We start from the raw sequence: 27,723 nt of genomic DNA, 5'->3' as shown, positions 1-27,723 counted from the left end.
CTACTAAGAAATGAGGAGCTGAGAGATGGGTAATGCTCTGCTAGATGGTGCAGTTAGAGAAGGAATTACAAGTTGGGGAATATTGTTTCTGAAAAGTGAGGATGAATCAAGTCTTTTTTTTCTCTTGCACAGGGATTAAATCCAGTTTTTGCTAGAGGCTCAGGTCAGACAGAGATCTACCTATTTGCTTTCTGGAAAAAAGCAGCCCATCTCATTTGATACAGGAATTTATATCTTTTGCTCCTTATCCAAATGCCTGTATAAACTCAGGAGCAAAGAAGAAGAAAAAGTTTATGAAAGCTGCCTAATACTCAGGGAAGTTCAAATTCTCCAGCTTTTCTGTGAATGGATGTGTGGTTTCTCCTTCCTCCTTTTTCTGTAGCTCCTGGCCAGCACAGGGTGAGAGACCAACCAGCTCCTGGTCTTACCTAGGAAAGGCAGAGGAAGACCCCCTTGATCCCGAGGACCTCCAGAGTAAAGAGAATGAACTGGGAAGTTGCATAACAAATATGAGAGAAGACTAATCAGGAACCTACTGGTACAGATCTGTATTGCAGATCTGTCTGGCACTGTAGCCTGTCTCCTGCAGTGGCCAACAGCTAGGATATCCAGGAAATTGTACAGTTGTTGTGATATTTCCCGAATATTCACCCAGCTCTAACCATCTGGAGAAGCAAGGTGTCCAAGTCTGAAGTTCTGTCCTTGCATTTAGCCCTTTGCAGACTTTTCTATCAAGAAATTGACTACCCAGGATAATTGCAGCCTGTGGCAAGGGGCCATGCAGACTAACCATGTGTTTTGTGAAGAAGTGATTGCTTTCGCTGCATTGCATTCAAGTCGAGCATTGCCCTTGAGAGTTTCTTAGGATGTGCAGCAGTTTTTGTGCTGTAGAGACAGTGAGCAATTCTCCTGTACCCCACTTGTTTTACAGACCACTGTCATATTCCTTCCCTCAACTATGTCTTTTTAATCCTGAGAAGGAACCTGAATTTACTTAATTGTTCCTTTTGCAGTGGCAAATGGCCCTCCAGTCCTGCTGTACTAGTGGATGGTTCAGTCTTGCCATTACTGCTGCCTTTTTTTCCATGCATTTTTAAGTAAGAGCAACTAATGGCAGTGTGTAAAGTGCAACTTGTCTCTGGCCTGATGTATTGTTTCTGATAAAGATTTTATCATTGATTTGGTTTTCCAACTTCGCTAGGATCAAAAAAGCTTTTTTTTTTTTCTATCAAGAAGAAAATCAAAATTATTACTTGAAAAAAAATATTTTTGATTTTTTTCCACTGATATCAATAATGGTGTTTATGCAAGAAAATAAAGTGAGCCAAAATCTGATGTCTGGCTGTGAAGCTGCACGGCACAGCTCAGTTCACCATCACCTGATGAAACCCTGCTGCCCCTGAAATAAGGTGGCTATATTCAGACTGCCTTTTCAGAAGGATCCTTGACCCAGGTTATTCCCCAGGCCATCCCTGACCACTGTCTTGGATTGTACAAATTTGCTGGGCAGTTCCTCACCTAGGAGAAGAATTCCAGTACCAGACAATGGTAATGATGACAATGAATGTATGGATGCTCCTCTCTTTGTTTTCATGTAAGAATTAGGCAAATGTTACAGTCAATTAATATAACTAGAGTATTTATCCATTCCTTCCTGTCATGCTTTTTAACATCTTTGGGGGGACTTTCATTTGCCCTTTAGATTCCTTTATTCTTTTTCCATTTTTGATTGCATGTTGCATCTAGTAAGGTGGTGCTCTGAGGTGTAGTGCTGTACTTCCAGGTGAAGAGACGAAATGTGAATTCAATAGGTAGATTGTTTTGTTGAACAGCAGTTCTTCAAGCTTTGCCTAGGCTCTTCTGCAGTCCTGTCCTCAGCTCACCCTTCTTGACTGTCCTCTATGCTAGAACATTTGAACAGCTTAATGATAACTTTCTCCACAGCTTCTACTCCCTTTCCAGCTAAATCTGGGTCTTTTAGGGCCTTTTTGCTCCATTCTGAGCGTTGCTTGTGTCATTAAGGCTTGGAGCAGGGAATGAGGTCTTAGCTTAGGCTTTTGTTTTCTGGTTAATTTTACTTATCATTTTATCTATCTTTTTCTAATAGCGTAGCTCAATCTTGAAAGGAGCAAAATAAACCCGTAAATTTGTTTAATGGGAAAGAAATTTGTTTCTTTTTCCTTCTGGGCATCAGTTCAGAACTGGTCCCACTGAGCACTTGGATCCGTAATTATCTAGGTGCTGGTGCTGTGCTTCCAGCTGGTTCATCTATCTGTGCAGGGCTCAGCTTTTGGAGGCTGTAAGGTTTCCACCCTCATATTTCAGCATATGCTCAGTCATTTGGTGGCTGATTATAGCTAAGTAAATCATTTATAATGAGAAACTTACTCAACTCATTACGCTTGCTTTCTTCTTGTGGCATATCCTCCAGCAGACTGTGGTTTCTTCAAATGTGTTTGTGAGCCAGCATTATTTAACCAGTTTCTTTTAACCATGTGGGTGGATTCTGAGCAGTGCTCTTTGTGAATTCACTATTCAGAAGTTGTTAATAGTTAATTACTTAATTGCTCAGATAAATTCTGCACTTTGTTTCTGCTCCTTGCCTGCTTAGACACTTGTATAAAGTCTTCTCTGTTAACTTTGAGATTCTCCTGGGGTAAGTGCTGCATAAACTTCAGCCTCAAGATATCTCAGTTTTATACAAACCCAGTCTAGCCTTTTCTTTTGATCATTCTTTTTATTCAAGCCCTTGCTGGCCAGGGAAATAAAGGCTTCTTCAGGCCTTACTATTTTGGGCTGACTTATTATCTTAAGAACAGCACACGTTTTATATAAACAAATTACACCAGAAGCATTTTAAGGAAGAAACAAATGTGATAATCACACAAAATTTCCTAAGAACTTCAGTAATCCAGTCTAATCTTATTTAAATAGGGGTATTTAACAGCTTCATCTGCTGAGTACATTAACTCAGAGTGGGAAGAAAACACTCCAGTTTCTGAGAGGCAAAGAGGGTTCTTCAGCATTCATATTTTTTGGCAACAATAGGCAGTGTGCCAACAGCAGCACAGAATTGTAATCTAGTGGTGATTAAATTATGAAACGGTCCAGGAGATTTGTTGAAGACAAATCAATGAAAAGTTTCATCTGTTCTGGTAAGAGGGGACTGCTGAGCGGGAGCCAGAACAAGGCCATGTCTTCTGCCAGCAGATGCAGCTGGTAGAAATACCAGCTAATTTTGTTTGCACATGAATAAACAATCAAAAATGTCATGACAAGCCAAGAATCTCCTGAAAATATGCTAATTTTACAATTAAAAACTGAGCACATTATCTATGTAATTTATAGAGATGCTTTTCTAAAGTTCTTTGAGACATTTAAGGAAATTAAATTAGTATTATGTACAACAGATTATAACAATGAAGCAGTTAATCCAGTAAGTGGGCATTTACTGACCTGGTAGAATGGTAACTGCCTCTTTTTGGATTTGTTATTGGTATGATGGAGTGGATAACAACGTTGTATTATGAAGGGTCTCAGGTCTCATCCAGACAAAAAGAGGAGCACTGAATTAGCTTTTGAATGGCAGAATCATAGAATCATTTGAGTTGGAGGAGACCTCTAAGGGTCATCTAGTCCAAATCCTCTGCAATGAACAGAGACTCCTAAAACTAGGTAAGATTGCTCAGAGCCCCATGCAGCCTGATCTTCAGTGTCTCCAGGGATGAGGCAGCCACGACCTCTCTGGGCATCCTTTTCCAATGCCTTGCTGTTATCCTTAACAAATCTGCTAACAGAATGGTTGAAAAGGAAGGATCAAGGCAGTTGAGAATCATTCTTCTATCATAGAAGATAGTGATTATGGTTTGAGTGATGGTTGCATATAGTATTCAGTTAAAATCCTTGAGTAAAGGTTGACTGAATGGTTAACACTGTGTCTTTCATTATGGTCAAGCCTGTAGTAATGGCCATTTAAAGGAAATTTTATTCCATTCTGCTGAGGTTTGGGAGGTCAGTGATCACTAAAATCTTAGAAAGCAGAAAGAGGAGGAATCTGATGGTGGACCTTCCTGGCCCTAATTAACTAAGGGAACAAGAAAGACTCACAACAGTATTTAACAAGATTTCCAGTTACACAGATTTCTTGGTCTTTTATGAAACTTCCCGTAGTACCTCTATTCAGAATTGTAATTATTTTCTAGTTACTACTTCTACTCCATAATTAAGCTCACAAACTGCACACTGTGCTGTTTAACACTGTCAGCAAACCATTCAGAGCCCATAAAGTAAACACTCATGGCTGTATCCTGATAGGGTTGTGCTGGAGAGGTGACTCATCTGTCTGTTATTTAGTTTCTGGGTCTCTCATAAATGAATTGTGTGCCGATTCTGTAGTTCTTCTCTGGCTGTTGTTCTTGGCCTCTGTCTCCCCACAAGGAGCAATGGCATACCAGGCTGTGGCCATTTCTTCTCGGGTTGCTGGGCTGGCTGAGTGAGCATGAAGTGTCAAGCACACCCCATGTTCCTCCCTGCCTCAGCTCCCTGGGGCTGCATCTCTCACAGGGAATGGAGATAGCCTTTAAAAATGGCAGGGGATCAAAGAATTTGCTCAAGTGAATAACTGGGGGTAGAATTTTGTTGATCTACTTATTCTCTTTGGCTGGCTGAAGGTTCAGTCAGCATTATGCCCTTTAGCACCGCCACATAGAAGGTGCAGGCGAAGAGATGAGCTTACAAAACTCAGTGTGCCTCCAGTGCTGTCTGTGAATGTTTTTTCCTTAGCTATTTATGATAGTTTTATTTGAGAAGATGGCTTATTTTTCACCAGATAAGATCCTGGAAGCCTTTTCTTTAGAGCAAACCAAAATTTGAAATAAACGCTAGGATCACTCAGTGCTCCTAGAGTTCAGTTAAGTGTAAGTCAAAGACTCTTGTCTGAGGATTAAGTTCTGCAAACTCTGCCAGTTGGGATTTTAGTAGCATCCACAGGAGATTTTCTTTGCATACGACCCTCACATTATGTCATTGTGTTGCAAGTTGAAAATTGCTGTAGGGTCACTCAATGCCTTTTTCCTCAGCTATTGGGCATAGTGGTTATGGGCCCCACAGCCATTTACTTAAACCTCAAAGGTATCTCGTCCTCTTGAAAACATGACATAGTGAAGGAGTGAGGGAGATTTGGTGTGTCAGATCCTTCTCTCTTTCTCTATTTATATACATTTCATTCAGGACTTGAAAAAAAAAAAACCCCTCACAAATGCAAAGATGCAGTCAGAGATGTTCATATGCTTTTCTTCAGGCCTCTGGAAGGATTGCAGTTAGTTAAGCTGGTTTGTTGTGTGTTTTTGTTTTGTTTTGTGTTTTTTTTTTTTTCTTTTGTTTTTTTTGCTATGTAATTCCAAATTCCTTCTTAAACCCTTATTCTCCAGTTAGAGACCTTTGTATCATTGACCTTGCATGCACAGCATTAGCAGGCAATGAATAAAAACAGCTTCCCTCTATTTTTAGGAGGGGAAAGTTGCCAAACTTCAGATAATTTAGACATGCATTTCTTTTCATATAAATGATTTATAATGTTTTTGGGTTTTTTTTTTTTTTTTTTTTTTTTTTTTTGCAGAACACAAAACAAATTCATAACTTCTGTGTTTGAGTGCCCTAACTTGATGTGCATTCAAATCTCATGGATTTGTATCAATCTTTTTTTTTTTTTTTTTTTTTTTTCCTAGTGGTAGTTATAGGAGTTGACCCCTCAAGGCAAAGAAAGAAGAATAAAACTAGAACAAGTAAAAGCAAAACATAACCCTAATGGATCTTACAGTAAATCCTCTGCTTGAATACATAATGATTTGGTCCTTATGTTAGAGCATATATGTCACTACTAGAAATGAGGCATGGTTTATTCTTTGCATATTTGCTTTTAAATACATTATTCCTTCTCAGTAATTTTGTGCTTTTGTGGCTAATTATCCCCAGTCTAGCTATCGAGGGAAGAGAATTGGAAGGGCAGAAGTTAGAAAACCCATGGATTGAGACAAAGACAGTTTTACAAGAAAAGTGAAGGGGGGGAAAATGGGAAGAAAAAGTCCTGTGACCAAAAAGCAATGTGCATTGCAATTGCTCACCAGTGCTGAGCCAGTCCTCAACCAATGGCAGCTCCCTTGGCCAACTCTTCCCAGTGTTATTGTTGAACATGATGCCATATAATACAGGTTATCCCATTGGTAGGTTTGGATCAATTATCCTGGCCGTGTCTACTTGTGGCTCTTTCTGCACTCCAGCCTACTTGCTGGCAGGGCAGCATGAGAAGCACTCAGGCATGAGCCTGACTAAGGTGGCAGTGCAGGAAGGTAGGTTTTGGTGGCTGGGGCCTCTCTCTGTATCTCTAAACACATGAATTTCTGTTGTTAAATAAGCTGGGTTCTGTCACAAAGAAGGCAGTCTCACAGGGTCATTCTTTCTATCTTCAGGTTCAAACAGGCTACAGGTTGGTAAATTTGACTCACACAAGGAGTGTTTTCAAGCTTTACCTTGTGCCTGTGGTAAGGACCTCAGTGGTAATGGTGTCACAGTTGGGTTGCAGTGGTTTACGTTTTAATGAAAGATCACATTATGAAATGATTGCAAGTCCCGAATCTAGATAAGTCATGGATATCTGCCTGTTTTGTCTCCACCATAGCACAGCACTGAATCCTTTTGAGTCCATGCTAGACTAAATATCCTACATTAAGTTGCATTATTGATGAAGGTCCAACAACTGGAAATGGCAGATACAGTGTAAAGTCCCTCCTTCTTCCCTTCCTGTTCACAGTACCGTTCATATTATTGGATTTTTTTCCTTCTTCCTTTTTTTTTTTTTTTTTTTTCTCTTTCCAAAAACAGTATTAAATAATTTTTGGTTACTCTGCATACTGCTAACATGGAGCTGTCAGGGAAATTTCTGCCATTTGCGCTGTGTAGCTTTTGTAGTTATATCTCAATCAGTTGTTTATTTAAGGGGAAAGTATCTTCAGATTTTGGGACTCTGTGTAAGTTCTCTATAAAAGCTACTAGTGAAGAGGACTCATAAATGTCTCAGAAAGGAGATAGAAACAACACTGCTATTTTAAACGTTCCTGACCCTGAAGCATATTTTGTAAGGCCAGTGGAAGCAGAAAAATGTAAGTGTTGCACAAAAAGAGGATCAGACCCGTCGGACTGACGTTAGTCAGTGGGTTCTGTTGAAGGACAGGCTGTTGCCCATGTGATGTCCTTGTTTAAACTTGTTAAATCTTGACCATCTGAAAGGCAGACAGCCCTGGAGAACATTCAGGCCGACCCAGATCCACCATGCTAATTGGCATCAGGGCTTTGTAGTTGCTCCATGATTTCAGAGACTCTTAAGCAAACCAGTGCACAACCTGTGGAAACAGCAAGCAAACAAAGGTTTGTTTTTCGACCCTGACTACTTCTTTAATGGATTTGTTCAGATAAGTTTAGATTGCCAATCTGTGCCTCTGCAAGATCCATTGTGAGACTTTGTCTACTGAACTGTACATTTGTAAATCAAATCATAAACAGTAGAGTGAAAGGGATGCCCAGCTAGACACTTCACTAGGAGGACTGAAAAGGAAACAAAGATCTTTCCCTTCCTTGATTTCAGCTAGAGGCAGCAGAAAAGCTGATCCTTTATTCCCCACTGGTTGGCTCTGGCTTTTCTCCAGCAAAAACTGGAGATCTTCCCAGCTAGCCAGTCTGGATCATTCCAGAGAGCCCTATATGGGGACTCCAGACAGAAAGAGGAAATACTTGAGCCTGTAGGATTTTAACCCAGGCTCGTACTCAGTAACAAAGATGTGCCCAAGGCCCAGTGTAGTGCCTGTGTTATTGACCTCATTTGTTCCAAACGGTGACTTGTGGGGAAAAAGATCACAATCAACTGATAGCTGTTATGAGCCTTAGCACATCCTCTTACAATGCTGCAAACGTTAATGACTATGAAATCAGCTGTCCTCGGATCTACACAGTATGTTTGTGGTCCCATATATGTAACGCCCAAATTAATGAACAAATGACAAAGGAGGATTGGGGGATTGTCAAGAAGAAACCCCAAAAATTTTAAATGTGAACTGCATGAGTGTGACCACAAAGTGGGTTTTCTTCTCTTTGTGTCATAGGTAACTGATGGTTTGGAATAACATGTATTGATGCTGGTGGCATCCTTTTCCTCTTTATTACAAGCTGACCCTGTCTTAGACAGACTAATTCTGGATGCAACAAAGATATTTATGTGTTGGTCTCTGCCAACATTGAAACATTTTCTTTCAGATACAGTGTTGAAAAAGAAAAGGCTCAGAAAGTAGGAGTTTCACATTTGTTTCATGTTACTGAATTCTGTGATTCTGTGATTCTAAATGTAAGTAGTCTAATTTAGGCTGGAAAAAAAATGTGCCTGAGCCATTTATGTAGTTTTTCTGAAGCTGTTTTCTTTTTCCAGATTTAATTGTAGGTGCGTTTGGAGCTGGAAAAGCAGTTGTTTACAGGTATGTGATAAATACAAAGCATTTTTAATTTTACAGCTTTAGTGGGAGGTTCTATAAACAAATATCACATTTCTGGGTTTCTCTGCTGCAATGTGTAAAAAGTGCTGATTACGGATGATAAATGAAACAGCTTATAAGCAACAAATGCTGTTGATTTACAACAGGAGAAAATAGTGTACTTTCTACCTTTAAAGCAACCTCACACACAGTCCTATATAGTCAGAAGCCCTCACTACATAAAAGAGAAGTTTATAAGGGACAACACTGAAAATTCATATCTTTTCTGGAGAATGGTAGTAGTAAGCAGTCTGGATTTTCTGGTGACTCTTGCCTCTTTGGAGCTTATAAACATTAAGAAATAAAGATGCTGCTTTAACCTCAGTTTAGAAAAGGTGTACGAGATCCCACTCTGCAAATTTCCAGAGTTGTTGCTGATTTCTGGTTTTCAGTAAAATACTGTCTGAGCATGAGTATAAAGTACAGCTACCAAATCAAAAAATGAACATTTGCTGCTACACATGCAGACAGTTTTTTGCATTTAAACATTCACCACCCATTACTGCAGCAGTGTGGTTGTATTTCCTGATTCTTCCCTGTCTTCTCTTTGTTCCCAACAGAACCTGTTGTTCTGTTTCCCAGATGAGTATTTGTCAAAGCTGAAGAATTTTGTAAACCACGAGTGTTAACTTATTTTGACTCTCAGTACCAACACAGCGAGAAAACCTGGTTTTCCTACTTCTATATTTTGGAATCATGCAGATGTTTCGCAGTGCATCATTTTGCAGTAACTTAGGTTGACAGCACAGGATTTGAAGTAGGGAATTACATCCAGTGTGCACTTTAGACAGCAATAAAAAATGTGTTTTATTTAAGAAAGCCAATAGTAAGCAAGAAGCCTTCAATCTTTGTTTCTTGGACAGAGTGTATCAGATGCATAACTTGTCATATTGGAGAAATATTAACGGAAATTTGCTTGAAAAAAAGCATTTTCCCTTTTGCACAGGAATGTAGGCAGTAATTTTATTTTTGAGTGCCTTGTTAAAGCAGTGCAAAAAAGAGATTCTGAAAACTCAACTGTGGATTAAAATATGAGGAAACTAACTGTTGTAAGCTATTTTTGCCAAAATTATGTAAGTTACTGTAAAATGGTATTGCTGTCTTAAAACAAACAAACAAACAAAAAACAACAGAATTTTGTTTTTATTTCTCTTTTGAATTGCTCTCAATAGCAGATTAGCTGATTACTCAATAGCAGCTTGTTTTTCAGGGGGTTGTTTTCCATCACCACGACCATCTACTCACATACTCAGCAGAATTTTCTGTGCTGATTATTCGTGGTTTACGAAGTCAATCGTCTCAAGACGTGATTCTGTGTCAGACAGTTTACTTCATTATTGGCTTCAGATAATTCTAGAATGACTTCTATTTTAAACACATCATCTTCTTTTTTTTTTGAAGTATCTGAAGCAGAGATAGCAAGTCTGCTTATGTCAGTGTTCATGGAGAAACACACATCTGACAGTTTATAAAGTAACGGCCAAAGGACTCCTGTAATTCCTACACGGCAGCTCTGTCCCTTGTGAAAGCCCGCTGTGCTGAAATGTTTCTCACGTGCCCATATCCCAGGACAGGTCTACTGTTAGTGCAGCATACTGTTTCACTGATACTGTCTGCTCTTAGCCTGTGCTTTTTTTTGTGAAGAACTATGAAAATGTCTTGGTAAAGAAATGTCATGGTTTCTGCCAAAAAACAAAGAGAATTGTGGGTAGGAGCAGCATTATAAAAGTATTTTTTCCCAAGTAACTCTACACTTAGAGATTCTTTGTGACCATCTCACTTAAGTGCTTTCTCTGCTGCGATCTAGTACTTATGTGCTCCTACTTTATGCAGTGAACTTTATTTCTGTCCCTCAGAGCCAGACCGGTTGTGACTGTGAATGCTCTGCTCATTTTGAACCCAATGATTGTGAATCCAGACAACAAGACTTGTCAGCCCCCTGGCTCTCAGATTTTGGTGGCCTGGTAAGTCTGTGAGTAGACAAAAAACATCCTCAGCATCTCTTCTTTCTAAAATAATTTTCTACTTCGAGCTTTTCATGCAACTTCTTATTGAACGCACAAATATTTGAATATGCTATGAAAGTTGATTTGTGATATATTGAGTCTCCACCTGCATGGGAGAGGTTCAGTGTCTTGTAGGATCAAGCTGCAGGTTTACATTCACTCTCTGGATGAATGAAACGTGAAACAGCTAGGACTGATAACACAGATGCATCCTTCTGACAAAGCACACATCTTTGTTGAGGAAGTGCGACAGTGACAGTGAAAGAGCTGGTGGTCTCACCATTTTCTGTTGGAGAAAGAGAGGTCTACAGTTTTTGAGGCTTTTTAAGAACTCTTTCCTACATATGGGATAGGATTTCAAAATAAAATGTACTGGCAGTTTACTTGGAGAAAAATTCTTCTTTTTTCATGAGAGAAGTGAATAAAAGCATCTCAATTAAAATGTATTCTTGCCATAAGATATTGCTTAAAAAAAAAAGGAAGAAAGGCAAGTCATGTTCCATTAAATTGTAGTTTTTTTTTCATTAGTTTTCACTTTTGTTTTACAATAAGTCGGAAGGTGTTTGGTACATATCTGCAAGACTTTTAGTAGGGGCATAATTTAATTTGTCTGCTTCATTCTAAAATATTATTCCTTGAAGATTTGGTTTGTATTACAAAATGACTGAAGACCAGCTGCTATTTTCCGTGCTGTAATTTTTCTCTTTAGTTGATACAAGCTTGTATTCTACATATGAAAATAATTAATAGGGAAACTCCAACAGACAAAGAATTCCTCAGTCCCATGGGATAGATTTCTGTATCTCTTAGCCAGCTGTGCAACTTGTTTTAAGTGTCTACTGACTGACATTGCAGAATTAGAATGAAAGGGAACCTCCCACCAGAACAGTTTCAGGAAGTGTAAAATATGAAGAACGTGGATTATTGTGCCTTTTCTAGTATTAGGAAAATATTATTTTTGCTGTTATATAATTTGGAAAACTGAAGTATGGTGGAAGCATATACAAGAAGTCATTTTTATGCACAGTCATAAGGGAATTGTCCCAAACTTCTGGAAACAGATATAATTCTTTCTCTACTGAATTTTAAACATAGCTATTTCTGAGTTACCAAATCTAACAAAGAGCAAATTTTTCATATCTTTCCGGTGAAGTTATTCAGAGTATTAGAGGAACCAGGGAGACATTCTGTCTTAGAGTATAGGTTAGGTGCCTTAGCACAGATCATAGTGAACATCATTTTAAGGAAAGGAGAACTTGGAGGTATGTTTTTGGAATTGTTGGTTCCCATGTCACTCCCTTTCTACTAACAATTCCTCCTTTTTATATCTAGTTTTACCATAAGAGTCTGTGCAGCATTTGAAGGCCAAAGTATTTCAGATGAGATAGGTAAGAAATTTTTTATATATTCCCATGATTTTCGCTGGACAACTTAATTTCAGAACTTTTCTCTTATGCCTTGAAAAGGTGATACGAGTGCAATCCTCCTAAGGTAAGAAAATAACAATTAAAAACACACACACACATATATATACACACACGTAAGCACAAAGCTTTTGCAATTCATTTGAAGTATTTCTATTCCATTTAAGCCATTTTACAATAAAACTAAGACCATACCCAGTTGGAGAATACTCTATTCTGGAAAAAAAAAAAAAAAAAAAAAAAAAAAAAAAAAAAAAAAAAAAAGGCAGAAAAAGGGAAAGAAAAGAAAAAAAAGCAAAGAACCAGAATTCCTGTACAGTGCATATATGGCATGTAAATAAAGTACAGTTTTATTGAAGCTATACCTGTTCTATACTTTGAATCAAAAACTAGTGTGCTCCTAAACAGACACATACCTTGGGCGTGTGCTAGTTTTGCTTGGAAGCTTTTGTTTGTCATTTGTAATATTAATGTTGATTATTAACAATATATATAATGAATTGTTTGCTGTTTTTCTTTCCGTGATAAATAAATAAACATTCAATTGACTTGTATCCTGTAGCGCTGAAGGGTGAATTGCAATTAGATTCATTGAAACAGAAAGGAGCTGTTAAAAGGACTCTCTTCTTTGATTACCATCAGTCACATCATTATTTCTCCATTGTGATGGAAAAACAGAAGAAGCTCTATTGCCAGGACTTTCTTGTTTATCTCAGAGTAAGTTTAAAATATTTTGGACTGTCATCATAGCTTGAGTAGTATCAGGGACTAATAAGAAGGGGAACCATTTGAATAGCAAGAACATTTTACACTGGTACTAGATCCCAAAATTACACAAATGAGAGGTAAGAAAGGATTGGCCTAAATGTCCAGACCATCCTTCTACCTCAACAAGAGTTCCCATGAAAATATTTGATTCACCTTCAGTCACTGGAAGTAAAAAAGAAAGCCTTCCTGTGATGAATTGTGCAGTTTTTCTGCGTATATTAATTTCATGCTCTTCCAGGAATTTTGATTAAATATGCATCTCCTGATACAAAAATACAAGGTTATTCTCTCTTATGATATTCACAGTGGAATAACCAACTAAACTCATTAAATGCCTTGACAGTTCTGTTCCAACAGATATGTTAAAGGAATGTATTGGCCCAAAATTTGTGTATTTTGAATATTTTAAAATATTTATGAAAAAAAACCCTTAAAACTGTGGCACTTGAGTAATGAAGAAGAAAGGGTCATTGGTTACTCACTTGCAGCTGGAATTACCTCATGCACATTCCAAGGCTGGATCTAGAAATGTAGCGGGAGGTGGAATGGAGAAGACTCAGCCATGTGTAAGGCAGAATCTAGACAAAAGAGGTGGTGGAGTTTTATCGTCACTAATTCATTGGTTGTGGAATAAACCAACAATATTACCTCCACAAATCCACATACCTTCCCTCCATTCTGAATGAAAGGAGGGCGGTAGCTGACAGGAATTTGTTCCGTGTGCCTCTTTCAAATAGCTTCATGTTAGGCAAATGTTAAGAAAAAATATATTGAGTCTGCTCGGCTCAGCCAGCTTCTTCCAGATGTGGAGCTATGGAGACAATGTGTTCTGGGCATTCCAGTCACTGGTAGGTCATTATGCTTTCATGATGAAGTTATAAATAGCCACATTTTGGCCAGCACCTCTCAAAGAAGAGTAATTTTACCTTCAATAAACAAGACCATAATCTTCGAAATTAAATCATACCCATCTGAAATAATTATTCTTTTTTTATTATGTGATTGTCACTCACAGGATGAAACAGAATTTAGAGATAAATTATCTCCCATCAATATAAACTTGAATTATAGCTTGGATGAATCCCATTTCAAAGATAGCATGATGGTGAAGCCAATACTGAATTACTACCAGAGAAGCTCAGTTACAGAACAGGTATGATTTTTTCATGCAGCATATTCTGTATATAAACATGAAAATATTTAGGAATATTGTGTGTCATCTTCCTTTAAAAAGTATCAGGCCCTGAAATTGCACAACAAGGATTTAATTAATTCAAAATGTAAATTGAAGATAAATATAGAACCAGGCAAAGCTTTAAAGCATTTCCAAAATTTTGGTGTGTTCATAGTTTTGATTGCATTTTACAATATGTGAGCGGAGTTACTGTGGGGAAGGACCTGAAAGATATTATTTTGCTAAAGATGCAGTTTGCAGTCTAGACAGTCTTGAGCAGTACTCATGTTGAAAGGAACTTTTAGAAGGGCGAACAAGTTTAAATCATGAGGAAAATGGTAGTAATATTTAAGACATAAATTAGGGATATTTAATGAAGTTATTTGGACTTTGAAACTTGTACTAACTGTATTATATCTTTTTGTTTGTTTTTTATTAAATGACATACAGGCTTACATTCTGGTAGACTGTGGGGAGGACAACTTGTGCATTCCTGACTTGCACCTTTCCGCTGTGCCGTAAGTTAAGCAAAATAAGCAAAGCTACATATAAAAATCCAGAATCTTCTAACTGCTTCAGCAGAATGAAACACAGTTTTGTTGTATCTGTCCCTGCTTATCCTTATCTAATTTCCAAATTTTAATTTGGACATCTAATTCACTTAGAAAACCAAGAGTAAGGAAATGCATGGTTACAGAGTATGTCTTTTGTTGGTCATGTTCATAATATTTAAAGGCCACCATAGAAAATGCAGCTTGCAAGTGTTAGACGTGAATTTCAATATGTTAGTGAGTTTGAAATAGGGACACAATTCTCTTGAACTCTCTGTATAGTAAATGACATAAATGAATCTCAGAATAAAAATAAAAACATGGCAACAATTCCTCTTACAGAGAGAGAAATAAGCCAAGCGGGAGAAGTGGGAGACCTCTGGCAGTTATCTGTCTGTGCCATCAAAATCAGTGGGCAGCTGTGAAAGGAAAGGTCATAGTGCCATTGCAGGTCTTGAGATCTTCTATTTGCTTTTTGTACAACAAGCATGAGGGGAAAATGGAAATTAACACTGCTTTTGTGCCCTCCACAAAGAAATGCTGATGGACCCTAGTAGCAAGTGGTTGCTTCCACTTGATACTTGTCTCTAGTTAGAAAGTAGTCAGGCTCTGAAACTGTGTATGACTAACTTCCAAGTTCTTCTGTAGTTTAGTGTTTGTTCATGTGTGTTTTCCTTTGAACTCTTTCATTCCCAGGTGCTTGCATACTTTTCAAAGGGGTCACTTGTTATGAAAAAGTTTTGCTCTGTACTCACAGAATGTTTTCCAGAAGAGATGCTCTGAGAGCAAATTGGCTTTCTGCTGTAAATCATAACTGTGTGTGTTTTAACTTCTGACAAGTCATATGTTCTGTACAGAGATAAAGATCAGCTAATAATTGGAGAAGAAAACTGTGTCATGCTCATAATAAATCCAAGGAATGATGGGGAAGGAGCCTATGAAGCTGAGCTGCATATAAAGATTCCACCTGAAGCAGATTACACTGGGGTTGAACGCAACAGCAAGGTAAATGAAAATCAATTATTTTATCTTATGTATATGCTAAAAAAAAGCAGTTATAGTGTTAAATGTGGCAGTGTTCACAGTAGGTCTGATGTAGAATCATGTCCCGCCGAGCTGTGCTAACCACACTGTGTTTCCTTATGAGATTGGTTTGTTTTTAAAAGCAAAGATGAAACACCATCCTGCAAACAAGCAGCGTGTCCATGTATTCTCTGTTGGACAGCAAGTCAGCATCACCTCATCTGCACATAAATCTCTCAAACTGTTGCAACATGAACTTTCTTTTTTCTGTCAGTGCCTGGAATGCACAGCAGGGCTTCAAAGGTGAGAGTGAGAGAAAGTGAGTTAATTTCCTCTCTGAAGGCAAATGTTTTTAAGGAAGTTGACAGTAGCTTACAAGGTGTTTCCTTACTCTCCTTTTGTCAGAGTCTCTGTTATTGGACTTTGAAGCCAGTTAGATGAAAATAAGATCTAATGATGTCACTGAAGATGGTGATACAAAACAATAGTACAGAAATTCTCTGAAACTTCATTTTTGAATAGCATATTTTTGAGCACAAATAAGCAAAGATAACGGCCTCTTGCTGTATTGCCTTTGTTTTCTTAGAACCCTCTCTTTTTTCATACTGTGATCTACAAGGCATAAAGAAAACGAAGATTCTCTTTGACATACTACACCTGGTTGTATTTTTCTTTTGTTAACTTTGGGAATCTTTGGCTGTTCTTTTGGCCATTACCAAGGATGTCAGAGAAGGCAATTACTCCAAAGCCCACACATATTAGCATCTGTGTATCATTTTCACTGGACAGAAGTCACTCAGGACTTCTTATTATTTTAGGAAAAATTGAATTCTAAAGTGCTAGAAAGGTAGACTTGGGGCGTGTTAGAGGGAAATGAAGGAAAAAAAGGTTGAGAGAATCTGGTTTTTTGGAAGAATGAGGACAAGCTAGAAATGGGTTGGCAAAAGATATAACTGTTCTTCTTTTAAAAATAAATTTTTAAAAGCCCAGGAAGCATGATCAAACTTTTCCATTTTCTTCAATTTTTATTGAAAGTAAAATACACCTTTGACAAATCCAATTCTGAATCCTTCTGCACTCAAGGGAGAATTGCCTTGGATTTCTCCAAATTTAGTTAGTTCACTACAGCATAGAATTTATTTCATAATCTCTTAAAGTGCATATTTATTCCATCCAGAGAGTTGCATTATGTTTTTTCTGAGATGTTTCAGAAATTAATCCTACTATCTATATCATTCTTATCACCATGTGGGTTGGACGTAATGATCTGTAGAGATGCCTTCCAGTCCCTGCAATTCTGTGATTCTGTGATCTTGTCTTCTACACTTCAGCTTACACAAAGTACTGAAATCAGATTTGTTCTACTGAGTTTGAACTATAATGGTACATTTTAAAAAAGCATAGTCTTTGTGTGGTTATGGTTCAATCAACTCAAAACATCACTTTTAAAAGCTCGTTTGGGAGAAAAATTGCTATTGTAGTTTTCTTAAAAACTCAGCTAAAATGTATTGGCATTTTGCTGGGGGGCGCTGGCTCTTGTATGTATTCAATTTATTGTCTGTACTGCCATGACACTTTAAAACTTCTTTGAACACAACAGAGGAGTATATAATCTTCATGTATAATCAGTCCTTCAGTTACAATAATGCTCCTGAAGCCCTGCATCTAAGAACTTCATTGACTACTCACTGTATCAATGTTTACAGTCTTCTCTGTAGCTGTTTTTCTCCATGCTGAAGACTTTGTTGTGTTAAGGCAGAGATAATAATCAGCAAAACAGGTAGGCTGAGGGCTGAACAACTGAAATCTAATGAACCAAACAAGTCACTTGGTACATTTCTGATGGATCTTTATAATTAAATTATTCTCTTATACTGCTTTCATTTCAAAGCAGATGCACTCATATAGGGTTTTATCACTAATACAGATCTCTGGATTTACCTAGCTAATTGAGAGACAAATTTATCTCCTTAAATTTTTCTCACTGAGCCTGATTTTTTTGAAACAGTTTCTTGGGTTATTCTATATCACCTGAATTACATATTAAAGGTAATAACATAACTGATATTCTCTTGGCTTTATGAAAAGCAATGTTTGATGTTCCTCAGCTGTTATTATCTTGTTGTCTTTGGCCTGATTCTGTAACTTATTATACCTAAAAAGGGCAGCTGCGTTGGAAGAGTAGCATTCGGCAGAGATGTACATTAGCAATGTACATGCAAGTGAAGAGCTGAGTGAGTGTGATCTTAAAGTTTGAGGTCAATAATATGATTTTGAATTCTTGTTAGTTTTGAACATACTGATACTTCTTTCAGTCAAAAACTGGTAAATGAAATATGATGACTTACAATGAAATCAAATATGTTATTCATTAGTTGTATTGTGGAAATGCTTAGAAGCTCCAGATACCAGGTAAATGAGAAAATTACCACAGCTTTACAAGTTACTGGAAACCTGTTGGCTTGCAATAACTGGCCATGTGCTGGAGGTGTAGAATTACTGGAATTAACAGCAATGAAAAATATATAACCACATTATATTACCTGACATTTCCATGACCATCAGTGGGCTAGAGACAGCATATGCTTGCCGTATGGTAAGTTTTTACACTACAATAGCATAATTGTGTTCTTGAACCTGAAGCCATTGTCTGCATACTGTACACTAATTCTTTGCCCAGCAAAAGTTTCCCATGGTGAACAGCTGAGACCTCCCTTTGTAGCAACAACTGGAGCCCAAACTCTCATGAAATAATTAGTAGATCAGGCAAATACAAAGCCCTGTTAGGCAGTTGCTCCACACCAAAAACACTATATGTTTTGGCACGACTGTCTCTGTTCAGGCTGGGAACTGCAGGAGTGTTTCAGATCACAGCCAGATTAAATTTGCATTGAATAAGCTCTGAGCTAAAGCCCTATGTATTTCTATATTATAGTATCATGCTCTTTTAAAATAGGAAAAATGTGTGCAACTTCCTTATATTGCCTGAAAAATCTTACTGTAAGAATTAGTAGAAGGTGACTGGCTAGATAAGACATAATTTGAGCTTTTTGAGAACAAACACTAGTTCTCCTGCAACAGTTAGAAGAGAAGCTAAACTCTGGCATCTGGTACCTAATCCATTTGCTTCTGCTCAGATGAGATTGGAAAGTGTTGATCCAGAAAGGAGAGGAGGTGTTTTACTCCACAGCCTGTTGTGCTTAACTACTCTGGCATCAATTAGTAATTCATCACTAAGACCACCAGGAAGAGTTTCAAGTTTGTAGGCTGCCCGGATGACTTAGGGCAGCCAATCATTTTTTTAGTTAACATGCTCCCTGGGAGCACACATGTTAATTGCTGGGATTTTGCTTCTGCTCAAGACTGCCAAAAAGACCATGTGTAGCTATAAAGTTATAAATTGCTACCAGTGACAGGTAGAAGGGCTTTGTGGCAAAACCTTCCATCTGGCTGAATTTCGTATGAGATCACTGATATTAACAGTACTGGGTTACTTGCTTACTTCCTGCCTGTTTCCTTTTCCTGTTGTTTATTTAACCATCTCAAAAAGGTAATCAGTGGAAAACCAAGGGCAATTAATGTCTGTCTTGAAGAAATTCTCACTCACTCTGTCACATCTTTATGCTGCACAAATTAGTTTTTGTAGTGCTGTTCATCATAGCATAGCCTCTAAATTGCAGAAAGCCTACTTGCAAAACTCCTCTAATTGGTTAGCTTTAAAGAGACAATAAATGTGTGATAAGGGCTGATGTACTCTGTACTTGTGTATGATACGGTATTAATGAAAAAACTGCAAAGTATAAAATGTAAATGAATATTTATGTTAAACGTTTAAACCTTAATGAAAAAAAAAAATTAAAAGGTCAAAAATAAAATTATAAACCCACAAATCAATTTAAAATGAACAATTTTCCAACCATCTCTAATTACTGATGTCTAATTAGCTGGAAAGAGTAGAAAGCCTCACCTGTAGAGAGGCTTGGAATGGCTAGCAGTTCACTGAATGTGCTGTGTAAAAAACTTTGTTTCCTCTTAACAAATAGAAAAAGTGTTGATATAAATAAGGTATGAACTGAAGCTGTGATTCACATAGGTTCCTTTTAGGACATGCCCTATCTTTTCTTTCAGCCTCAGGAAGTGATAACATCAGCATGTCCACACTGGCTTTTACAGATTAGGAATGAATTAGTAGTCAGTGTCTAGAGATTTCCCAGGTCTTTTTATATAGAGCATGACCCTGCATGTATTGCTTAATCTGCAAGAATCACAAATGAAAGGAAGGAGAAAGTATTATAGCAGTAACTCTATCTGCATTCTGCTTTAGAAAGCTAGTTTATTATGTCCATGAATGTAAGTATTTTCTCTTGTCTTATTCTGTATCTCCTTTCACTATTCTATTTCTCCTTCTGTACAGTTTTCTATAAAGATGGAACAAGCAGCAGTAAAGACTATCAAGGGTTGAAAGACAAAAGCAAACCCACAGGGCACATTTTGCATTAAGAGCTTTAGTGGAAAATTACTTGAATAGAAATCCATCTCCTCTGTTGCTAAATTATAATCACAAGTGACGGTTTGTGTTGTTAGAGAAGTATTTAATCTATAGTATACCATAGTAAAATACCAAATAAAATTCTAGACTCAGTGGCTAACAAAGTTCTCTTGTTTTCTCTGTTGAGTCAATGTGGCTTTAAGAGTGATTCATAGCAACAAAGTGGCGTGTTAGAACTAGAAATACAGTGGTCGCATCGTGGCCTTAAAGGTACTGGGAAACATTCCTGTTTGTTTTTCCCTGGCATCAGTTTTCACCATTGTCTGACAATAACCAATTAAATGTTTTCATAGCGCACTGAGCAGGGATTTGAAATCAAAAGAAATGTCACAGTCAGAAAGGCATCATTTTCCCAACTGGATGCATTTCACTGTGATCTCTGACCTCCTTATTGGTGTCCTTTTGTTACAGGCACTGCGTGTGTTGAGCTGTGATTACAAGATGGAAAATGAAACTAGAATGGTGGTTTGTGATCTTGGGAACCCCATGGTGGCTGGTGCAAATGTAAGGGAAAACCAGATTCATGTCCTGATTTTTAGCTAATTGAATTTTAAAGAAGAGCAAATGGAAACCTATTCAATTAGCAGTGTGTGTCCAAATAAGCAATGCCCAACCAAATTATTTACTTGGACAGGAAATTGTTGGTGCAGAAAGAAGCAGCACTGTGCTTCTGAAAAATTATGCTATTCTAAAAGATTATTGATGTTAGAGCTCAATGTTATAATATTGCCTTATGTTGCCATTTTACTTACTCTGAAGAAAATCAGTGTCACTGATTTAAGTCACGTAAGTTACACCATTGTGAAGTGAAGGGAATTGTAATCTGTAATGTATGTAATGTTTATTTCTGCCTTTTGGTATTCTTTCTGTATAAGACATGTATAGTAAGTGGCAGCTTCTTTAGGCTGATTCTAATCTTGAGTGTATGAGCATTCTCTTATCAGTTTATATCATGTTCCACATCTGTGAAGAGGAGGTTGGAGTAAGTTTCCCTTCAAGTTAAAAATGTCATTCCAAACATTTTCCTAAGACATCTACTCATAAATCGTACTGCACATTTTTAGATGATATCTTGGTAGCGTTGTTTCTAGACAAAATCAGAATTATATGAGTAAAGATGGAGAGCAGAATAGGATTAGACGTATATTTTGAGATAAAAAAAGTACTGTCTGTTCCACGATTGTCATCACTTCTTCCCGCTTCATGACAAATAGTTCAAAGCAGGATACAGAGTGGTCAAGAATCTTGTGGATGATTGTTGAGAAAGTAATTGAAAACCCATGGGTTTTAAAGATGAAAGGGACTCAAGGAGGTACCCCCATTGTTTATCAGTGTAGGAGCAAATCTTTTTTGATTTGTATTTTGTCGTAGACACAAGCAACGGTCTGAGTGGGGAGATGTTAAACTACAGCTTCTCTGCTCCTCCGTGTGAGTCTAAAGCCTTGTTACTACATCATGCCAGACCCAAACTGCTGGCAGTATGAAGACTTCAGGAATATTGTTTGGTGGCCACTGAAGCAGTTCTACTCTCACCTGTCTCCTTATCAATTCTTATGGTGTAACTAATTGTTTTACATCAGATTCAGTACTAGGAAGGCCATAAATGCACTATTACTATTCCTAAACAAAATGCATCATAAAAAGAGACTTAAAAGTAGCAGAATAAAACAGCAGGGTTCATATCATTTTTTTTTTTTTCCAAATTTTTAAGAATATTCTGTTTTATAAAAAAGGCTTTCACCAAATTGAGAAAAAAAGTATTAGGCATATGAAGATAGAGCATCACAAAGCCAGGTGGCAAAAGTGTTTGGCTATAGTTGGTGAAAACTTAAAGGCTGACTTTGTCTTTGAAACCAGCTCTCCTGGAAGCTTAGTAAAGGTGAAAGGACTTGAGCTTTTTCATCCAAACATATTTATGATGGCAAACGTACTTCCAACAGCAAAATACTAACCCTTCATACAAATTGCGTAAATCATGAAAGGCTGCTCTGATCCACTTCCAATTTCACAAAGCAATTCTACTTTGGCAGCAGATCAGTTTTTCTGAAAATACTCAGTCAAAAGGGGACTCTGAAAGTTGTGAGGGAGCGGGAAGGGAGGATTAGGTCAAAATCAAACATTCCTAGAACTCTTAACTATTGACTCACTGTAATGATTTTTCAGCACCCTGGAATTCTTCAACACTTTAAGATCAATTTCTTATTATGGGTATTATGTCAGAATTTTGTGATGAACCCCATAGGATATTACTGTGGCAGGCTATAGAGCACCTCTTCAACATTGTCATCAGAATTGCTGTATCTCTGACTGTTTGATATTCCATGACATTAAGATCGTTTACTGCCCACAAAAAGTATCCTTTCAATATTATCTGCATGGCAAAGAAAGATGATAAAAAGAAACAAGAAAGAAAATCACACCATCATGTGACCCAGACTGCAAACAAAATGTCTGAGATACCATCTCACAGGCAGAGAGGAAAGATGCTCAAAACATTTGATTTATGTCAATGAAGTGAATCAGACTGACAAGCTTACTAATATCTCTTGGATGACCTTAGCAGGTGAATTCTAAGCTTTATTAAAAATTTTGGTAGAAGAATTTGGAACGGAGTAGAAATGAATGAAAGTTACGTTAGAAGACTGGAATGCTTGGAAAATCTTGCTTATTTCTTGGTACGTACCAACCTGATTCTTCAAGAGCACAGAGGTTTTATCCTTAATATGCACTGTAAGATACTTGAAGAAAAGCTAGCTATCTGTCTCTCAGCATGCTCCTGGGTGCTGCTAAGCGTGACAAGCTGAAGATTATCAGTAGTAGCAGAATTGTCATGTATTTCATAATGGTTTTAAATTGGTTTTATGATTTTAATGAAACCAATTTCAGATGAAAAATGTAAATAAGTTTATTCCAATAAAACTAACATCCTTCTAAAATAAGGAGCCGCTGTGGCCACTGGGATACATGCTCAAGCAAATTCAGTTCCTTTGGCTTCAGTGAGGTTTGAGTCAGGGCATGTGAGCATCTTATTCATTTCAGTGTCAAGGACTACTTGACACGGACAAAGTCATACTACCGCACAAAGGCAACATCTGTAGTTCATTAGACTCATACAGTAGGACTGTGTTTCAGTATTAAATAAGGGATTAAACCTGGTATGTTAGAGGTATAATAGATCATCAAAACAGCAGTTCATGCCTGCTATCCTCAGTCAGGAAGACTGAATATTTGGTTCATCAAATATTTTTTCTGCCAAAAATAGAACCAAATTTATGCAGACTGATCAGTAAAAATGGTAAGACAAAAGCTGAAGTCAATGTTTGACATTTTTTATCTCAGGGATTAAAATGATTATAGTGTATTCTTAAAGTTGAATGGAACATTAAATGGCTGTTGAAATAATCTCAAAAAAATTGTCATAAAAAATATCTTACCTCTGTATTCCATGTCAACTATTCATCTCCCACTAAATTTAATGAGCAATCTATTTTCATCTTATAGATTTTGCTTCCCAAAAGAGAGATTAGCTCTTACCATGATATTAAAATTATGAGAATTCAAAGATTTGGATTTTCCATTTTTTCAGTGATAACAAATTGCTTCTAGCATAGGGGAATTTAAGGAATTAAGTCTCGTTTAGTAAATGGATTCATATTCAGTGATCCACTGCTGCAAAAGAGAAAAAAGGGAAAATGATGGAAGATTTAACACAAAATAATGCTAAATAAGAAAAGAAATTCCTTAAAAATATGAAATAACACCCACAGAGAAAAATCTCTCCTCTTCTTCGGTGATGTTTAGTGTTGGTCCAAAAACAGAAGTCTGTACCTTGTACTGTGTCCTGTTGCTTACAGTGCTGCCCCACATATGCCAAGGAAGCATATCTTGAAGACAGTTCTTTTTTTCCTCTGAAATCTAGTCAGATATTAGCAGAGATGAAGAACCGATGTCCTCACTTCTGGTACCTTTTTATGACTTTCCCAGAAAGGCTATTTCTCCCCATGGAGAGCAGGATTATATATAACCATCTTTTTTAAAAGGAAAGCATGTCTGCAAGTTATCTGGCAGGAAATTTCACCGTCAGGCAGTACGGGAGGCAAGAGGGAGGGGAAGTTGTACAAGATTACAGACTGTGTACTTTGCTGTCAGCCTCAATGCAAAATTCACATTTCAAAAATGAACAGATTCAAAACATATGCAGTTGAAATGAAGCAATTAAAAAGATTAATTTAATCATTGCAGTACAATTTTATTAATTTAATGTGGAGGACGGATGGCATCTCCCCCTCCTCCTCTGCCACTCGCATACCAGGGCTGTAACCGTGTCTGACAAGAAGGCTGCAGAGACCCCACCATATGCTGATATATATGTGTATATATATATATGTGTGTGTGTATATATATATATATACATATATATATATATAAACTTCTATGTCTAGCCCTGTAATTCCATTTGCCTTTGAATTAGTTTGTTACTCCATGACTGTTTTGCAAAGCAAATGGAAATTATCAGCAAGAGGAAGAAGTAGATCTGTAGACTTGAGGTTTATGTAAACACAGGGGAGCATGGATGGAAGCCCTTACACCCTTCAGTTTGGGGAGTTGTGTGTTTTACACTCTGCCTTCTGTGGCCACAAGCTGCAATTTGTGGTAAGCCCTACTGCAAGGATAGCTTTGAAGTGTTATTCATCTTAACGGAACTATGGCTGCTAGAAGCTGCAGTGTAAAAACCCAAACCAAATCAAAACATCGTGATTCTGCTACTTCAGCCTCTAAAAGATAAAAGTGATCCATCAGTCCTGCAGTGCCTAAAGCATGTGGCTCCTGCCACAGTACTGAGACAACAGAGGGAAGACCCGGAGAGCAGGATGAAGAAATGCATGGATGGAAGCAGAGTAGAGGTGCCAGACAGCTGTTAGTTCTTCTGTCTTGGCAATGTACAGCAAGGACTGTGAAGAAGGGCCCACTGCTGTGCTCTCAGGAGCCTGCTGCTGTCTTCCACTTGATCTTTCCTCTGTACAAGTTTTCCATCTGGCAATGTACGCAGGCAGGATGGTATTTTTTTTTTCCTGAAAATAACAAAATTACATTCTTTCATAGTAATTGAAAAAAATAACAGTACCCTACATAAGTGTGTGAAACTCAACAATAAACAATAATGTTTTCTCAAAGTGAAAAGATCAATTAACACTTAATTTTGTTTCTTTCCCAGTTCTCTACAGGTATCCGGTTTTCTGTTCAGCATTTTGAGAATTCAGATTTCAGCATCAATTTTGTGCTGCAAATAAAAAGGTTAGAAGTTTTATCAAGAGTACTATTTAAATTCTGTTGATGTCTGAAGTTCAGCGTATAAGAAATTTAACTCTTCAGCATCAGTAGGTATTTCATGGGCCTCCCTTTGGTAGCTTTCTTCAGGAGGATTAGTAGGGCTGGATTGTTGTGGGCTTTTAATTTATTAGTTACAGTAGTCTTAGAGCTGTTCTGAGGATTTGGATGTCGGGGGAAATTCTTTACTATGAGAGTGGTGAGGTGCTGGAACAGGCTGCCCAGAGAGGTTGTGGATGCCCCATCGCTGGGGGTGTTCAAGGCCAGATTGGATGGGGCCCTGGGCAGCCTGGTCTGGTAGTATTGAATGTGGAGGTTGGTGGCCCTGCATGTGGCAGGGGGGTTGGAGATTCATGATCCTTGAGGTCCCTTCCAACCCTGGCCATTCTGTGATTCTGTGTGATTTTATGTTGTTAAATTTTAGGTTTACTGATTTTGATCAGCAGTCGAAGGGTCTTTAGCAGATTCGCAAAATTTGCACTTGGTTTTCCACTTGGCGATTAATGAATAATGATCATTTTTTAACAAAGTTCTATATTTAAAAACACATCATCCTGTGGGGAAAAAAAAAAGCCACTACTTCACAACAATAAGGAAGAGTGGTTAAAATCTGCTCAGTACTTTTTTTCTTTAAACGGGAATTTTAAAGTATTTCTGGTTCTTAAAAATGTGTTCATTTTTTTTATATCTATATTTTTAGATTTACTCTTCATCTTTTTAAAATTAAATTACCCAATTTTTGCTGCCTCAGCAAATGTGAAAATGTCTCTATATAGTCAAATGCTTCATATTTTGTAGACTATCTAGTTGAAGTTAATGTCCTTAAGAGAAAAAATTATTTCAGTTCATGTGAATCTGTCATTTTCTATTAGTTTCCTCCCTATTTTCGAGGACAAAATATTACTGCTGGAAAACTTTCTGGTTTTTGCTGAGCAATCGTTTTCTGTTAGAGGCCAAAAAGCACAGGTCAGGCTGGTTAGGATCACAGCAAACACAAAGCCTGGGAGTTTTTCAGTATTTCAGTAGGGCACAGTGCTTCTGCTACCCCTGTCGTCATCAAATATGGTCTGGAGTCCCTGGTGGGGCCCTTGCTGCCCCACACTCAGAGACTTAATTACTAATGTCTGGCCTTTAATGAGGGCCTTGATCATGCTCCGTGTGTTAAATAACTGAGACATTTAAAACGTTGGAGTCATGTTTTCAGAATGTAACCCTTGAGGGAAAGGATGTGCAGAAACTTGGGAAGTGCACAGCAATGCCACAGAAGACAAAGAGGTCCCTGGGCAGGACTCAGTGCTCTGTGGGGAGCATGGCTGCTGAGTTCAGGCCATGCTAACCCATGCATGGTCACCTCCAGAGAGAGAGAGAAAATATGTACAATGTCTATATTGTGGGTCCCCGCTCCGTAGCACTGTTCATCATCTGGTCATTAATGCAAGTAATGCAGTTATAGATGTGAAAGCTGTATCATTACTCCCCTTTTAATGGAACCCAATAGGCTTGGAACTTTGGGAAAACAAGATCTTTCCAGCTAGTGAAAGCTGAGGGCAGGTCACTTTGATTGACCTTTGATAGATGAGCAAAAAGTCTGAGCTTCAAGAGACAGCAGCATCTCATACATTCTCCATAATATTTACTGACTGAAATGTAGGAGGAGGAAGCCTTCTGGACTACCGAGAAAGCAGGACAGCTTCCACACACTGATATCAAAATGCTAAGCAGCACTCAGCTGCTTAAGAAAAAAATAAGTATTTTGCATGGGGAATATTCCCTACAGTGAAAGTACACTTCTTTGTACATTGCTTCCCAAGCAGCACTGCTGTTCATGCATTCTTTCTCCTCAGAGAACAGAAAAAGCAAACATAAAAAAACAAAAGAAGGAAATGAAATGACCTAAAATGAATTCCCTTTCTGATGTGGATTTTGGTAGCAAGAGAGATGTCCTGGCACCTTTATTTAAACTGTTTTATTCTCTACAAAATGCCGTAAAGCACAAACAGAATTTGAATATCAAATATATGTGATCAAAATCTGTATTTTAACACTATAGAAAGTAGTATTGTAATAGAAACTGGAGAAAAATTATACTAACAAATTAATGGTACAGGCGTTTTTTTACTTAAAAGCAAATTTTAAATGTTGACTGTAGCTCAAAAAGTGACTGTAAGAAGATTACATCAAAAGTTCAGCTGATGTTTCAGGAGAATCTGCATTGGTTTACAAACAAATTAGAGCTGCTCCTAATTTTAGCAATCTGTAACCAGAAAGCCTGGATCAAAGCACTGTTGCCCTTTCCTTCTCAGGAGTCAGTTGCTGGGAATGCT

The 27,723-nt window shown here is 37.7% G+C and overlaps 1 protein-coding gene across 1 annotated transcript in view; it reads left to right on the top strand.

Moving 5' to 3' along the window:
• The window catches only part of ITGA8 (integrin subunit alpha 8), a gene marked incomplete at both ends in the record, with an annotated part of 98,297 nt that overhangs the window by 35,997 nt on the left and 34,577 nt on the right, over positions 1–27,723 (top strand). Inside the window, 9 exons of the mRNA XM_079538392.1 lie at positions 8,474–8,519; positions 10,433–10,540; positions 11,915–11,970; positions 12,569–12,723; positions 13,790–13,927; positions 14,399–14,466; positions 15,357–15,504; positions 20,483–20,575; positions 25,287–25,366. Of these exons, the coding sequence (XP_079394518.1) occupies positions 8,474–8,519; positions 10,433–10,540; positions 11,915–11,970; positions 12,569–12,723; positions 13,790–13,927; positions 14,399–14,466; positions 15,357–15,504; positions 20,483–20,575; positions 25,287–25,366 (892 nt within the window). The remainder of the gene's footprint in view (positions 1–8,473; positions 8,520–10,432; positions 10,541–11,914; positions 11,971–12,568; positions 12,724–13,789; positions 13,928–14,398; positions 14,467–15,356; positions 15,505–20,482; positions 20,576–25,286; positions 25,367–27,723) is intronic.

Source organism: Tetrao urogallus, assembly GCF_951394365.1.
Source record: "Tetrao urogallus genome assembly, chromosome: 7".
In the NCBI taxonomy this organism is placed as follows: Eukaryota; Metazoa; Chordata; class Aves; order Galliformes; family Phasianidae; genus Tetrao; species Tetrao urogallus.
This window is presented reverse-complemented; position numbering and strand designations above follow the sequence as displayed.